General features: G+C 42.5%; 1 protein-coding gene across 1 annotated transcript; it reads right to left on the bottom strand.

The window, feature by feature from the left end:
• Positions 1–927: 927 nt before the first annotated feature.
• On the bottom strand, positions 928–6,994 carry LOC123180289 (glutamate--cysteine ligase B, chloroplastic). Its single transcript, XM_044592285.1, has 16 exons — positions 6,701–6,994; positions 6,329–6,605; positions 4,937–5,087; positions 4,747–4,854; positions 4,145–4,237; positions 3,630–3,713; positions 3,417–3,485; positions 3,265–3,335; positions 3,118–3,186; positions 2,877–2,970; positions 2,556–2,645; positions 2,386–2,466; positions 1,910–2,002; positions 1,676–1,756; positions 1,515–1,584; positions 928–1,400 (listed from the first exon to the last, which is right to left on the bottom strand). The coding sequence occupies exons 2-16, from the start codon at positions 6,577–6,579 to the stop codon at positions 1,312–1,314; spliced, it is 1,494 nt and encodes a 497-aa protein (XP_044448220.1). The 5' UTR covers positions 6,580–6,605; positions 6,701–6,994; the 3' UTR covers positions 928–1,311.
• Between the last annotated feature and the right edge of the window lie 8,073 nt (positions 6,995–15,067).

Here is a 15,067-nt window from a genome sequence, read left to right as displayed (position 1 = left end):
CCCGAACTTCCTTATAATCTTGTAAGTTCTAGCGAGCAGCATTCATCTAAGAGTAGTAAATCCCTGTGACAAGCTGAGCCTCCCTTGTTTCTAAGTGTTTCATCCCCGAATCTCTCTATGTTCGCTGAATTCTCTCGCCAAAGCTTGTCAATCGGTATCTAGATTGATGAATTCTCTATGTTCCGTGTATTTGGGGAGCCCGGACTATCCAGATGGATGAATTTTGGGGAGCCCGTTGGGCGTCCATTTAATGTCTGAACACGCCCGAACATACGTGGAAGAAATAAACTTCGACCTTCAGGACGACCTTAATCATTTATTTGGTTTATTTATATGTCTTGTAGCCCGTAGCAACGCACATGCATTCTACTAGTCAATCCTAAAATCAAACACGTTCTATAAAGAATCATAAAAACAGTCATCAAATTTTTAAAAATCTTCAAATTATTTCAAAAAGAAAAGTGATCCTTAGTCTGAAAATTCCTGCCATTCCGAATATGCCTGAAAATTGTTCCCCACTGTTTATGTGGAAGAGGAAAACGCATTGGCCACGGATCTGGGAAGTGATTGATTAATTGAAAGAGGTAGGTGTGCAATGAGACGAGGAGGGAAAGCGATGTTGGATTTGGTAGTACCGTGCGCGCAGCCATCAGCTGGAGGAGGTAAAGAACGGCCTGGTCAGTGGAGACTTCCGCTTCAGGTGCCCTTTTTTTTTTCTCAGCGGAAGAAATGGAATTGAGAACAAATACGAAGCGCACGTGTTGTTCTCCAGTCCAACTAGCACTACTTCTGCTTAACAGCCGTTATGCATTGGATGACTGCATAGTGTGCATAGCCGGTCGTCAATGGCATGCACGTAACGAACTCTTTGAAAGAAACACGGCCACACAAACCACTTTACACTATTGAAGTGCTTTAACCCGAGCATACGTCCCAAACACTCTGAATTATTATTTCTGGAGAACAGGTTCCTTCCATCATCACACGAGATGGATTTATTCCGAATACAAGCAGTTCATCAGGAAAAGATGAAAAGGGGATCGGTACAAACAGGTGTTTGTTCCGGCTCCCTGGAGATGCGAGAAAAATCAGAAGCTGTAAAAGGTCCACACAGCCGAAAAAAGAAAGGCGGCAAGCCACAAACAGAGTGTTCCGAGCTCAAAATTATTCGCAGCCACGAGACCGGAGAGTAGGTTTCCCTGGTCAGGTGGCTTGTAGAATTGGGGACGGGATTTTGTATGGGGATACAATCTGAAGACCCTGTCCACCTTGTCCAGCGTCCACCGAAGTTATATATGATATCAGTATATATCAATATAACAACTCCTCGAACACAGGGTCCACGCTGCGCTGCCACTTCGTCTCGTATAGATTCAGAAGCTTCTCGGCAGGTGTCACTCCTGCAAAAGAGTAGATTGAGAATTATCATCTGGAGAAGGCGCAGTTCACAGCCGACCACCGCAAAGCTAGTATTTATCTTGATCAAGTGAATAAAAGTGTTCTGAAAGCGTCACCTGTTCTAACAACTTCGTCGACTTCTCTCAGGAAACCAACCTCCTTGTATCCTCTTCTTTCTAATCCATTCTGCACCACCACAATAGGATCGTTATCACCAGCAGCATGTTTGTAGGCTTATGGGAAAGGATTAGTAGCCAGGAAATAGGGAGTTACTTACCTTAGCTAACTGGAGAACATCTTCAGCTAAATCTCTTACATACCCATCCCGGAATGGCGTCTTCAAACCAGTTACTGGCACCTGATCAAATAAAACACACAATCACTCACAATTCAAGTAGAAATTTACGCCTCTCAAATCTGCTAGTAAAATTCTAGTCTTCTAATTGGTGTTTCCAAACGACAACAGTTTCTACCACTACTAAGGACAAAGAGCTGAAATATCTTGAGATACCTTCCGTCTCAACATCTCTCTTTCTTCCTTTGTCCAGTCAGAAGTCATGTCAATAATGCTCTGTAGTGATTCGTCGTCATACAACAACCCAACCTGCAGAGAAGGACAAATCAGATGCAAAGCTGATTCTGTGTTTTGCAACTAGATGGAAGTTACTCATTCCATTTCAAAATATAAGACGTATTTTGACCGTAATCTCGTATAATATTTAGTTATGGTTACAAAATCAGTCATAAGATGAGCTTTTGAATATGATGGATCCAATCATGTTGTCTATTTAATGTAACATAAACCACATATCATTAAAACTAATTTTTGGTGAAAGCACAAATTTGGACTGTCAAAATATGCCTTATAGTTTGAAAAAGGAGGGAGTATAATCAGTACAGTAACAATGATCATACTGCCCATGTCTGTGCTGTAAATGAGACGGTGTAGATATACAAAACAAATGCAGGAAGAGTCAGCAAACAAACCCAAAATGCAGGCAAAGCACACAATCTCCTCCAAGGTCCACCATCAGCACCTCTCATCTCCATGTATCTCTTCAACCTAACCTGCAAAGAGAATAAAAAAGAACAGCTGATTGTTGAATTGAAATAACACCAATTAATATGCCACCATGCTAACCAAATCAAAGGTAAACCTCAGGAAAAATTGTTGTTAGATGGTTCTCCCAATCGTTCAAAGTGGGCAACTCCCCTGGAACCTGTGGGAGCTTTCCTGCCATGAAATCCTGCAAAATACACAAGCCAAATAAGAGTTCTATAAATTTCCAACAGCTAAAGTCATGTAGCCAAAAGCTTCAAAATAAGATACTCCCTCCGATCCAAAAAAAAAGTGTCACAGCTTTGAACTAAGGTTAGTTCAAAGCTGCAACACTTATTTTGGATATGAGGGAGTAACATTTACAAAGTTTACAGCATATAACTGCAGAAGTACTAAGATATTAGAGACAGGAAGAGACCCGAAATGACATTCCAGTACAGTCAATGTAAGTCTTGTTCCGGTATACAAAATACATTGGCACGTCCAATGCATAGTCCACATATTGCTCAAATCTGCAACCAAGAACAAATTATAATCAGAACTCATTTAAACTGGAAGCCTCATTTTATGTAGGAATTGTTGTTGACCAAAATGACGCCATCAATCAAATAGCTGGCATTCTGGGTGGCGAACAAGGAGAAGTTTGCATTAATGCATACCCAAATGTGTCATCAAAAACAAAAGGAAGCATCCCCGAGCGGTTGTTATCAGTATCAGTCCATATATGGCTGCAGATGATGATAATGTGTTAGCAGCTCCACACAACAGAACAGCACATTAAGTTCTGAAAGCTATGAAGTAAACACCTTCTTAAACTGAGAAACCCATTTGGTTTTCCTTCTTTAAAGGGAGAATTTGCGAATATTGCTGTCGCGATCTGTTAAACGAACAAGTCATGTTAGTGCAAGAGCAGCAAAGTAAACTGTCAGGAAGAATGGAAGATAATACAGATACCCACAGGCTGCAATGCAAGGCTAGCACGGAATTTTCTTATCATATCTTGCTCTGAACTGAAATCGAGATTAACCTGCATGCCAGAATAGTGAACTCTTAATTAAACTTGTTTAGTGAAACATGAATATTGTATACTAGTCTGTTTGATATCAAATGAAATAAAGGGCTGTGAGTTGTCAAAACGGCCCATGAACACAAAACTAAAAATGACAGTTACCTGTACAGTGCACGTGCGGAACATCATATCAAGGCCAAGAGTACCAACTTTAGGCATGTAATTCCTCATGATTTCATACCTTCCCTACAGAGTAGCAAATTGTATGATCAGACTTTACAGGAACCAGTAACAGTATAATTATGTTGCATAGGGCAAATATGCCTAAATTACAAGTGAGGTTGTGCATGAAAGAAGACTACAGTGTGGGTTATCAATCATTTTGTGTTAACTGCCAATTGCTCGATACAGTTGCAGTGGAGGATTTGCTTAATGGTGTACCAAGCAAGAATGGGTGCATCAAAAGCCAGCATTTCGATATCAGCCCCATGGAACTATGTTGTACTAATAAACTACTAATACTGCAAACCATAAGTATGTTCTTAGATTTGCAACTTCATTTCTCGGAAATTAACTAGACTGGGATATAAATAAAAAAGAAAAAAAGGCCCTTTAACAGTCTAGCAACAGCACAAACTTCAAAACCTACATTTATGAGGTTTAAAGGACAGAATTACCTTGGGCATTATTGGTATATCAGTCAGAGCCCATTTTGGCTGAAAACCCATTCCAAGAAATCCTACTCCCAATTCCTCTCCAACTGCTTTGACCTACAAAACCGGCAGAAGATTAAATCATAGCATAGAACAGTATAGACCTTCTCCACCAAAAATACATACATCATAGTACAATTAACTTTCAGCAAGTAAAACCTAGAAGGCGAATGTGCAAACAGAACCATGAGACAGTTCAATTTGTTTTCATGAACCCACAGAGTCTAATGGAAACTAACTCCGTGCCCAGTAAGGTTTGGAGGTCTTACAGATGCACGCATAAGATGATACAAACTTCCAGAAGAAACTAGATATTGGTGGTTGTTTAGTTCTCAATATAATTGGCACGGTTTGTTGGGATGCGAATATACATTTCGTGGCATGGACTTTGTACAATTTTTGGGATATGAAATAGGATAATCTGATTAAAAAGAATTTTCTGGTGGGAACTAAATATGACATTATGATATGTCACAGGTGAAAATCCCACAAAGTTACATTTCATAAATTTCTGTAAAAAGCGAATACTTATACATGCAACAGTTTGCTCGCTAATAGATATTTACCTGATAAAGATGTGAATTGACCTCCGCACAAGTTTGATGTAATGTTTCGAGGGGAGCGCCACTAAGTTCAAACTGGCCACCAGGTTCTAGTGAAATGTTTTGCTTTCCCTGCATCCATATAAATAAGTTGTCACAAAAATCACTATTGAGTGAAAACCATATATATCATATTTCTTTCCAGGTATAGTACCTGCTTGAGACCAATAACATGGTTTTCTTCCATTATCTTGTCCCATTCAAATCTCTCAGACAGCCCATTGAGTATAGCACTGATCTGATCATACGTTATAGGGCGCAATGTTTCGACATCAAAACCAAACTTTTCATGCTCTGTGCCAATTCTGTACAACAAAAAATTTACTCACGGAATGGACCAAATAACTAACCGAAATACTCGGTAGGAATTATACAGGAACAGAACTTCAAGAAAAACAAAAATATATTGTCAAATCTGAAATAATTTGAACACAGGCACCAGAACGATCTTCATCTCCAATAAATTTTATTGATTGAAAAAAATGAGCACGCTACATTAACAAGATGTATTAAGTATGCGAAAAGATTCCCGTCAACCGGCCAATTTACAGCGCATCGTCCGCCACCTCAGATGCGCACCACGCGTCCCATGTGGGCCCTATCACCGTTCATCCTTTTTCTTTCTTATCTTAATCGCTAGCGACTGAGAGCCGCTCGTTTCCTTTTTTTTTCTCGTTCGTCTTCTGCAACATGCTTTCTGTTGAAAGTCTATAATATGACCTCTGTTGCAAAAAGAAATCTACAGACGTTTCCGCAACATGATCTCTGTTGCAAAAATTCTGCAATATGACCTTTGTAGCAAAAAGGACTCTACAGACGTTTCCGCGACATGGTCTCTGTTGCAAAAAAATCTGCAGCATAATCTATGTTGCAAAAGTTGGGATGCCCGTCAACGGCTTGATGACGCTAGATCTGGCGGCTAGCGACCCAGCCAATCTTTGAAAAAGATCAGCCGGCGGACACGTAGCATGCCCCATTAATTATAGCATATCTAAGCTTAGAGAGACTTTTTCTGTCATTTAGGACAATCATTTCTAAGCTTACTTTTTTCACGTATAGCATATTAACAAGTACTATATCAGTTTTTGTTGCTCTATGCACAAATTGCAATTTTACTACTTCCAGCATTATATGAGTGCACGAGCGGCGCCATTCGCCAACAAGATAACACAATGTATTCCCTATTCAGTTCCTAGTCTAGTATAACTATGCTAACCAGTACCATGTGACCCGTTGGTTGAACAAGGGCAGAGCTTCATCTGCTAACTAGGCAAAGTAAAGGTCACTTCAATGCATCGGCCCTCTTATATTCCTACAAGTGCAAACTACTAGCAAGCATCACAAAGTTCGTCACTACAAGGCACTGATTCATGTGAGAAAACTCCACCACTCTAGGGGCGACTGAACAGTGAATACTAAATCCCCAATTGCAGCGCTAAACAGTAAGCTGGGCAGTAAGAATCGGCCGTTCCAACCATAGAACTACGTTCCACTTCCAACAGTAAGTAGCATTAGGGAAGTAGCACCATCTGTGGAAGCTTCTCACCTCCAGTTCTCCTTGGGCTTGCAGCCGGACGCGAGGTAGGCGACGAGGTCCTCCTTGGTGAGCGGCTCCGTCAACTTGGCCGCCTCCTCAGTGGGGGGGCTGGCCGCCACGGCCCCGCCGCGCCGCCTCCCCCTCCTCCCGGCCGCGGGGAGCCCGACCACCGCGAACCCCTGACGCCCCTTCCTCCCGCCCGCCGCGCCGCCGTCCGGCTGGACCACCCGCGCCACCGCCAGGCGCGACGCGACCGCCATCACGCCCAACCCGCCGAAACAGAAACCTGAGACACGGAAAAATCCGCAAAACCAACAAAAAGTTCAGCGCGAATTGCGGGAATCCGACACGATGTCGCCATCGAACCCCCGCCCAACCCACCTACGGAGAATCAATCCGATTCTATCTGCGATTCGCCGCGCGAGGAGACGGAGACGCGCGCGCCGCCGTCCGCCGCTGCTGCTTGAGAGTCCGGAACGGAGGGGAGTGTGGGGGGTGGGATGGGGGCGGCGTCGGCGTGGTTATAAAGCGGTGGGGTGGGGCCCACGCATCAGCGGCGCGCAGGGTCGTGGGGAGGCGGGTCGCGGCCGCGTCAGCAGCGACGACGCCTTGAAGTGCGCGATGCTGCTGCTGCGCGCGTCATCCAATCCGCTCCTCCCTCCGCGGGTGCAGCTGGTGAGTGAAGAGAGTAGGGGCCGCCGGGGCTGCGGGGGTGATTTGGACAGCTGGTGATTTGCTAGTCCTTCCTTTTCGGTGGTGGGGGCGCTGGCGCTAATGATTATGGCTTGTTAATTGCTGAATTAAGCTTCGCCGATGGTTCTTGTACGGTGCCTCGTGACGTCGGCGGTGAGGTAGGACGCTGGGTAGGCACGGCGGCGCCAGGATTTTTCATGCATGGTGATGGTGTTTTGCACGCTGGTTCGTCTTGGTGCCTCGCTCTCAAAACGACATCCAGAGCACACGTTTCACCCTCGGGTTGCGGTTCAAGACAAGATGAAAACGGAGCAAAAATGTCGAGAGGAGATGTCAGGTGCTACCATGTCCTGTACTCCGGAAATACTTATCGTATAAATGGATACAAATGGATGTATTTAGAACTAAAATACATCTAGATACATTCATTCCTTGGACAAGTATTTTCAGACGGAGGAAGTACATTTAAACGATCATGGATCGGAATGAACCTTGCCCGTCTTCAAGGGCAGGTTCGCCCTGGATCATCGTGGCTTTCCGGACTGTACCGTTGCGAGCATCAGTGCACGTGCGCTTATGCTACTAGTGTTTTCTTTTTAACTTTGGGCGACTTTACTCAATTTTTTTTATTGCATCTTTTTGAGCGGGGACTCTACTCAACTATAACAGGGTCTTTTACAATGGTAGTATGAACAAGGAAGTCGGAAGCTGATCATGCCATAACTTGAAAGTAGTTTTGTTCATAAAGCAAATGTCGAGCTAGCTCATGCGCAACGCCATTCGCTTCACGACTAGTCGACCACAATGCTCGATCATCGCCCTGCCGAAGGAACTCAACAGCTCTCGGCAATCATTGCTCCCAAAGCTCTATATTTTGAACAATTCGTCACAGCCTAAACTATTTCCTTAGTCACTTTATACCATCATGTATGGACACCCGAATCATAAAGAGCTGTCAAATTCTACTTCTCCCTCGATGATCTTTGACGCTGAAAAGATGGTTTTGATGATTTATAGTTTGTTTTCTATTTTGTCAACTCTTATGGAGCACATATCACCAAACCCTAAATCTTTAGGGCTTTGTGTGACAAAAAAACCCTAACGTGGAGAGGCATAGGAGGGAGTAGGCATGGCGGTGGGGCAGCATCGATATGGTTATTAAGTGGTGGTTGCAGGCCCGAGTGCCAACGCCACGTACGGAAGAATGACGACATCACAGTTCCGCCAGTTACTGACGTCTAGAATGATGACATTACAGTTGCATCAGTTACCGATGTCTAGAATGATGACATCACAGTTGCGTCAGTTACCGACGTCTAGAATGACGACATCGCAGTTGCATCAGTTACCGACGTCTAGAATGACGACATCACAGTTGCTTCAGTTACCGACATCTAGAATGATGACATCATAGTTGCGTCAGTATCGACGTCTTGAATGATGACATCATAGTTGCATCAGTATCGAAGTCTTGGAGTGTGTTGTGTTTTTTGTCGATGTTGTTCCCGTCATTAAATCAGTTTCGCCACCGCAGTTGTCGGAGAGGAGAGAGGGTGTACCATGATCTGACTGCTGATTATATTTTAAATTTTCTATTTATACATGTATTTCCTTCTTTTCCTTTTTAAATTAATCTTTATAAGTGAGTGGGGTTAGTGTCACTAATGATTATGTCTTGTTAATTGCAAAACTTAAGCCACTTTGATAACTATGTACACCCACAATATGTCATGACGTGCACAATGAGGTCGCGAAACCACTAGAGCTTGGGTGACGTATTATGGAAAGTTTACTTTCTGCCAAAAAACAAAGAAAAATCGTAGGTTTTGGAGACTTCGAGGTTCCCTGAAAATGACATATAGAATCGCATGTTTTAAAAGAAACAGGCAGTTTTTCTTTTCTCAGGACGACATTATTTCGGAGCTCCTTGCAGAGCTGCGTGAAGACGATGAGTGAAGACGACGAGAGAAAAAAGAAGAGCAACAAAACCAGAATAAAAGGGAGCAACAAACTAGATTTTGCAGCAGACGCAGCGGTTGGAGAGAAGCACATTGGCATGACCAAGTATGCGAGTGAACCCACCCCATTTCCACGGGCAGGTTCAGTCGCTGGTGGTGCCTGGTTGATTGGTCCTTCAGTGCCGTACTACTAGAGCATCGAAGCATGTGGCTTATGGTACTTGTTTAGTTAGCTTCTTCCCTCTGTTTCTTTCTCCTTCTCGCTGGACGGTCTACGTGCAAAACAATTGTACTCCAGACACAATAGCCTTGCCACGTGTGAACACTGCACGACGTAATTGCGGGGTTCACAAATCCAGAACCACGCCAATGAGCCCATTAGGGCATACAATGTGCTATTTTAGAAGTGACACGTAAGATAAAAGATGAGGTAGAGGAGAGAGCTTGTAAGAAAAAGCTTGTCTTCTCTTATTTAAGAGAAGACAAGAGATGATCTCTTAGCATAATATGTCTCACCATATTTTTAGGAATAGCTAGTTATCGAAGATAAGACTAAGAAATGACCCATTGTAGACATCTTTTTTTATCATCTCTAAAATACATGCAAGACTTAAGATAAGACTATCTTATCAACCATTGTGCATACCCTTAGAAGTAATCCGTACTCCTCACATTCTGGCCCACAGGCCGAACATGCGGGTGCTCCTATTTAGCGGTGAGGCGCTGGCAAACGGGAGCTCTTTTTTTAGGACAAAGCTAAGATTTATTGATGATAATCCACATGGAATGGGATACATGTCGGATCATGAGGATTGACCAATCAAATGTGGCGCTTTGGACCAAGAGTAAGCGAATGCTTAGCTAGACTATGAGCCTCACCATTAACGGTGTGACTTTCAACAATAAAATTACAACTAAAACTAGAAGCTCGAAGTTTGATTTCTGTAATCACCGAACCATAGGGCATTGGCTACCTTTTTTTATGTCACTGACCACCTGCTTGCAATCAAATGAGATGATGAAGTTGCTTGGGAGGCAATCTTCTGGTAACGCAAGGCCCTCTCTGCACGCGACTGCTTCCAATGTGGCTGGGTCCACTAGTCCCACTATTACCAAAGCTGAGCTACCCAAGTAATTGTCGGCATCGTCCTGACAAACTACAATAGCAAATCCACCGCAGTCTCGGAGCACAGCGCCATCAACGTGAATTTTTGCATGTCCCACAGGTGGAGCCAAGGGTCTTGCATGTGATGCTCCAGTCGGCGGGGGGGCTCTCTGTTAAATCGGCTGAGGTTGTATATGAATCAACTCAAGCTACCTGATGAACATGTTCACAAACATGTGGGTAGCTTGTGGACTCTGTGAAATCGCTTCATGGTAAATTTCCGCCTCGCCGTCCATATAGCCCAAAGGCAGACCGCCATGTGAATAAACTTGTGGTGAGGCAGGCCAGCCATGAGTGCAAAAATCCACTGTTTTTCATTTGGTTCCATTCTCGTAATCATCTGCTCCACGATATCTCCCTCTTCCAAGGCCCAGACGCATCTTGACGATGAACACTCGAGAAGCGAGTGTCTCCACGAATCTTGTGAGCCACACAAACCACAAGAGCTTGTGGTGGACATATTTGCGGTGGTGCTCTCACATCTTCGTCGGGTAGAGACTATTTTACAAGGCGCCAGAAAAACATTCTAATCTTAGCTGGATCATGAGTACTCCAGAGAAGCTTCCATGATTTCTCCTCAGTGTGTGAGCTTGAAGGTCCTGCGGCACCCTCTAGCCAGGCCTCCCACTGGTTCCTAGTGGCTACCAACATCCTATAGGCAGAACGAACCGAGAAGCTTCCGTTTAGTTCAAAATGCCAAGTCCCAATAGTCATCAAAATTGTGAGTGCATATGGGAATCGCCAAGATAGCCGGAACGTCCATCAGCATGAATGTATGCTCGATCTTCTGCTTGTCCCAGGAGGCCATTGCAAGATCAAAATAATCCGACGCCGGCCTTGGCGGGGTCGCAACTTTACTGCCGTGGGATCGAAGCATTTCATCTCTAGGTATCCAATTGTCCAGCCAGACATCAATAGAGTTCCCATTACCAATATGCTTAATAAGTCCAAGCCTCAATACTTCCACTCCTTCCATTATAGCTCTCCAAATTTGGCTTGGGTGGGAACCAACCCGAGCATGCAATATCATTGACGTTGGGAGTAAACGCTCTTAAGGATACGAGCACTCAGAGAATATGGTTGTTGTAAAATCCTCCATCCCTGCTTTGCAAGCATCGCAAGGTTAAACGGCTCAAAATCCTTGAAACCAAGTCCGCCCATAGCTTTTGGTTGTGTCATAGACTTCCACGATGCCCAGCTAGGTTTCCGATCACCATCCTTACTGCCCCACCAAAACTTCCTTATGAGCATGTTAAGGTGTTCACAAAACCCCCGGGGAAGCTTGAAGCAAGTCATAGAGAAAACAGGTATAGCTTGCGCCACAAATTTAATCAATACCTCCTTGCCCGCAGTTAGTCCTGGCCATGGGCAGCCCGGCCCGACCTGGCCCGAAAAAGCCCGACCCGGCCCGGCCCGACGCCGCTCCCGAGCCGGGCTCGGGCCCATCGTTTTCACGTTTTCCTGAAGGGCGGGCCGACCCGAAGCCCGACGGGCTTTTATGTGTTCGGGCCGGGCTCAGGCCCAGAAAATAGGCCCGACGGCCGGGCTCGGGCCTGGGTTTTTTGCGTCGGGCTTGGCTAGGCCCGGCCCGAAGCCCGGCCCGGCCCGAGGTATGGCCAGGTATACCCGTAGTAGACAGAGTTTTCTCAATACATCCCTGAATTTTGCTCCACAATCTATCTTTCAAAAATTTGAAAGCTCTGTTTTTGGAAGATCCCACATCCGAAGGCATGCCAAGACATTTCTCATTTAGAGTTTCATTTGGAACTTGGAGCACTCCTTTAATATCAGTGCGGACACTTTCAGGAACTCCTTTGCTAAAAAAAAGATAGACGCTTTTTCCATAGTTGATTTGTTGTCCCGTGGTTTGACAATAAATATCCAACACATGTTGACCTCATTTGCTCCCACACTATTAGCCCTGAAAAACAACGGGTTGTCACTGCAAAAAGAAGAGATTCACATGCGGCGTCGAGGGTGCCACCTGTAGGCCATGAAGTTGTGATGACTCGTCTCAAGATTTTAACAGGCACGAAAGACCCTCTGCTGTTAACAAGAACAAGTATGGGGAAATTGGGTCCCCCTATCGGATGCCTTGTGAAGGAATAAATTGTTATAGCTTCTTACCATTGAACATCACTTAAAATTTCACCGAAGTGACCATGCCCATAAAAATGTCCACCCACCTCTGGGTGAGGCCCAATTTAATCATAATGGCACGAAGGTATGACCACTCCACCCCATCATAAGCCTTCATCATGTCCAACTTAAGGGCACAAAACTGGTTTTTTCTTTTCTTTGTTTCTCTTCATGAAATGTAAACATTCATAAGTTGTTATTATGTTGTCAGTGATCAACCTTCCAGGAACAAAAGCATATTGCTCCGTAGAGATGATGTTAAGCAGCACCAATTTCAGATGGTTGGAAATCACTTTCGAGGCAATTTTATAAAGGACATTACATAAGCTAATTGGACGGGATTGAGTTAACTGAGTCGGATCCTTTACCTTGGGGATCAAAACTAAAATAGTTTCATTGATGCATTCTGTCGACTCATTGCCTTCAACTGTACTCAGCACCATCTTTGTTACTTCTTCCCCACAACCCCCAGGGGTGTTGAAAAAAGTGAGTGGGGAAATCGTCAGGGCCCGGAGATTTGATGGGGAACATCTTGAATAGAGCGTCCTTCACTTCCTGTTGCGTATAAGGCGCGTTGAGCTGAGCATTCATATCGCTTGTCACTTTATGTGGAACTATCTCAATAACTCTATCCACATCTTGCATTCCCTCTGAAGTATATATGGTTTTATAGAAAGAGTTTACCATGTTTTCCATCTCATCATTATCCTCCGAGAGACTGCCATCTCTGCGCATCAAAGCTTTAATCTTATTCTTCCTTGGTTCAGGAATAGGCGCTCGCTAGCCGCGCCTGGTGGGCCAGCCCACGACATGCAATGCAACAAAAATGTATATATAGCAAAAAAAACTCCATGAAAATGTTGCTCTAGCGAGGATTCAACCTCACCCAATCTAGCTCCAGTGCAGGTTGGCTAACCACTAGAACAACAATGCGCTAGTGCGAGAACTTTTTTAAAATAAATGTAGCCGTGCTATTTATTGCACATAGATTTTAGAAAAACATGATTTATTGGAGATTTTTTTTAAAGTTCACCGATTTAAATAAAAATCGCGAATTTTCAAAAAGTTCATGAAATAAAAAGATTCACGAATTCAAAGAAGTTCATGAATTAGAAAAAAACTCATAATTTTTTTAAAAAGTTCACAAATTTGGAAAAGGTTCATCAATTTTGAAAATAAGTTCATCGCTTTTGAAAAAAATTCATCAACTTTCACAAAAGTTCAACAATTTGACCAAAAAAAGTTCATCAATTTTGAAATTTTTTCATCGATTTTAAAAAAGTAATTCGTTTTTAATATATTATTTATAAAATAGTTCAAATTTTTTTAAATGGTTCATCGATATGAAAAAAAGTTCATCAAATTTGAAAAAAAAATCATCATTTTTGGGAAAAAGTTCATCGATTTTCAAAAATGGTGCATCAATTTTGAAAAAAATCTTTAAATTTAGCAAAATTTAAATAGGAAAAGAATCAAAAAAGGAAAAAAGAAAAAAGGTAAAAGAGATGCAAAGAAAAGACTGAAGAAGATGCAATTGAACACATGAGGTAAATCCGGTGGAGTGGTTAGTGCAGCGAACGAACGACCGGGATGTCATTGGTTCGAATACCATCGGCCGCGCGTTCATATTTTTTTTGGTTTATACTGCTCCCTCCGTCCGAAAATGCTTGTCTTAGATTTGTCTAGATACAGATGTATCTAATATTCAAACATGACTTGATACATCCGTATTTAGACAAATCTAAGACAAGAATTTTAAGACGGAGGGAGTACAACAAAAAGAATGGGAAGATGGGCCGAGCCCAACTAGATGCGCCCTTGAGGCGTCCGTTTGCGAACGGGCGCCTGAAGCCCCAAATAAGATCCACCCTGGCAAACAAGCCAGCACGCACCCCACACTCTCCTCCCAGGGCTAGACGCCCCAGTTTTTTATTTCGGCCTTTTGCCTTTCACTTTTTTGCTTTTTCTATTTTTATTTTTTTCTTCTTTAAAATAACTCCCAATTCAAAAATAGTTCCAATTTTTTTTAAAAAAAATTAATTTTCGCAAAATGTTATAGAAATCATAAGATGTTCATGGTTTAAAAACTGTTCATGATTTTGAAAAAACATGTTCGTGGATTCAAAAAATATTCATGAATATCACTAAAAGGCTCGTTGATACAAACAATGTTCGTGATTTCAAAAACTGCATGTTGATGAACAAAATTTAAATTCAATGAACTTTCTTTCAATTTGATGAACATATTTTGATTTCTAGGCTATTTTTATGAATACTGTGAATATTCTTTGAAAATGATGAACATTTTTTATAAAACTAATTAATATTTTTTGAGCTCGATGAACAAATTTTGAATTTGAGGAATGGATTTGAATTTGATATAATGTTTTGAATTCCTGAATTTTTTTGAATATGTTGAACATATTTCAAAAGTTTCAAGAACATTTTTAAAATATGATGAACAAATTCTGAATTCAATGGACAAAAATTGAATTTTAGAAAATGTTCACCGACTTCAGAAAATGTTCAGCGATTTGAAAAACAATATGTTCCCAGGTTGCATCAAAAGACTCACGAATTTGAAAAAATCGGAAAATAAAAAAGTATAAAATAGAAAGAAAAAGAGAAAAAAACAAGATTAGAAGAGAAAGGGAAAAAAGAATGAAGAAGAAAAACCAAAATTAAAAAACAAGAAAATAGGAAATAAGGAAAAACTGGTGTGGGATGGTTCTAAAAGCTTCCCAAAATCAAAAAGGAACAAATATGGGTCGGCCCACTTGTTAGCACGGGGGA

This window comes from Triticum aestivum, chromosome 1D (assembly GCF_018294505.1).
Source record: "Triticum aestivum cultivar Chinese Spring chromosome 1D, IWGSC CS RefSeq v2.1, whole genome shotgun sequence".
Taxonomy (NCBI): Eukaryota; Viridiplantae; Streptophyta; class Magnoliopsida; order Poales; family Poaceae; genus Triticum; species Triticum aestivum.
The sequence above is the reverse complement of the archived record's forward strand: the minus strand, read 5'-3'. Positions and strand labels throughout refer to the sequence as shown.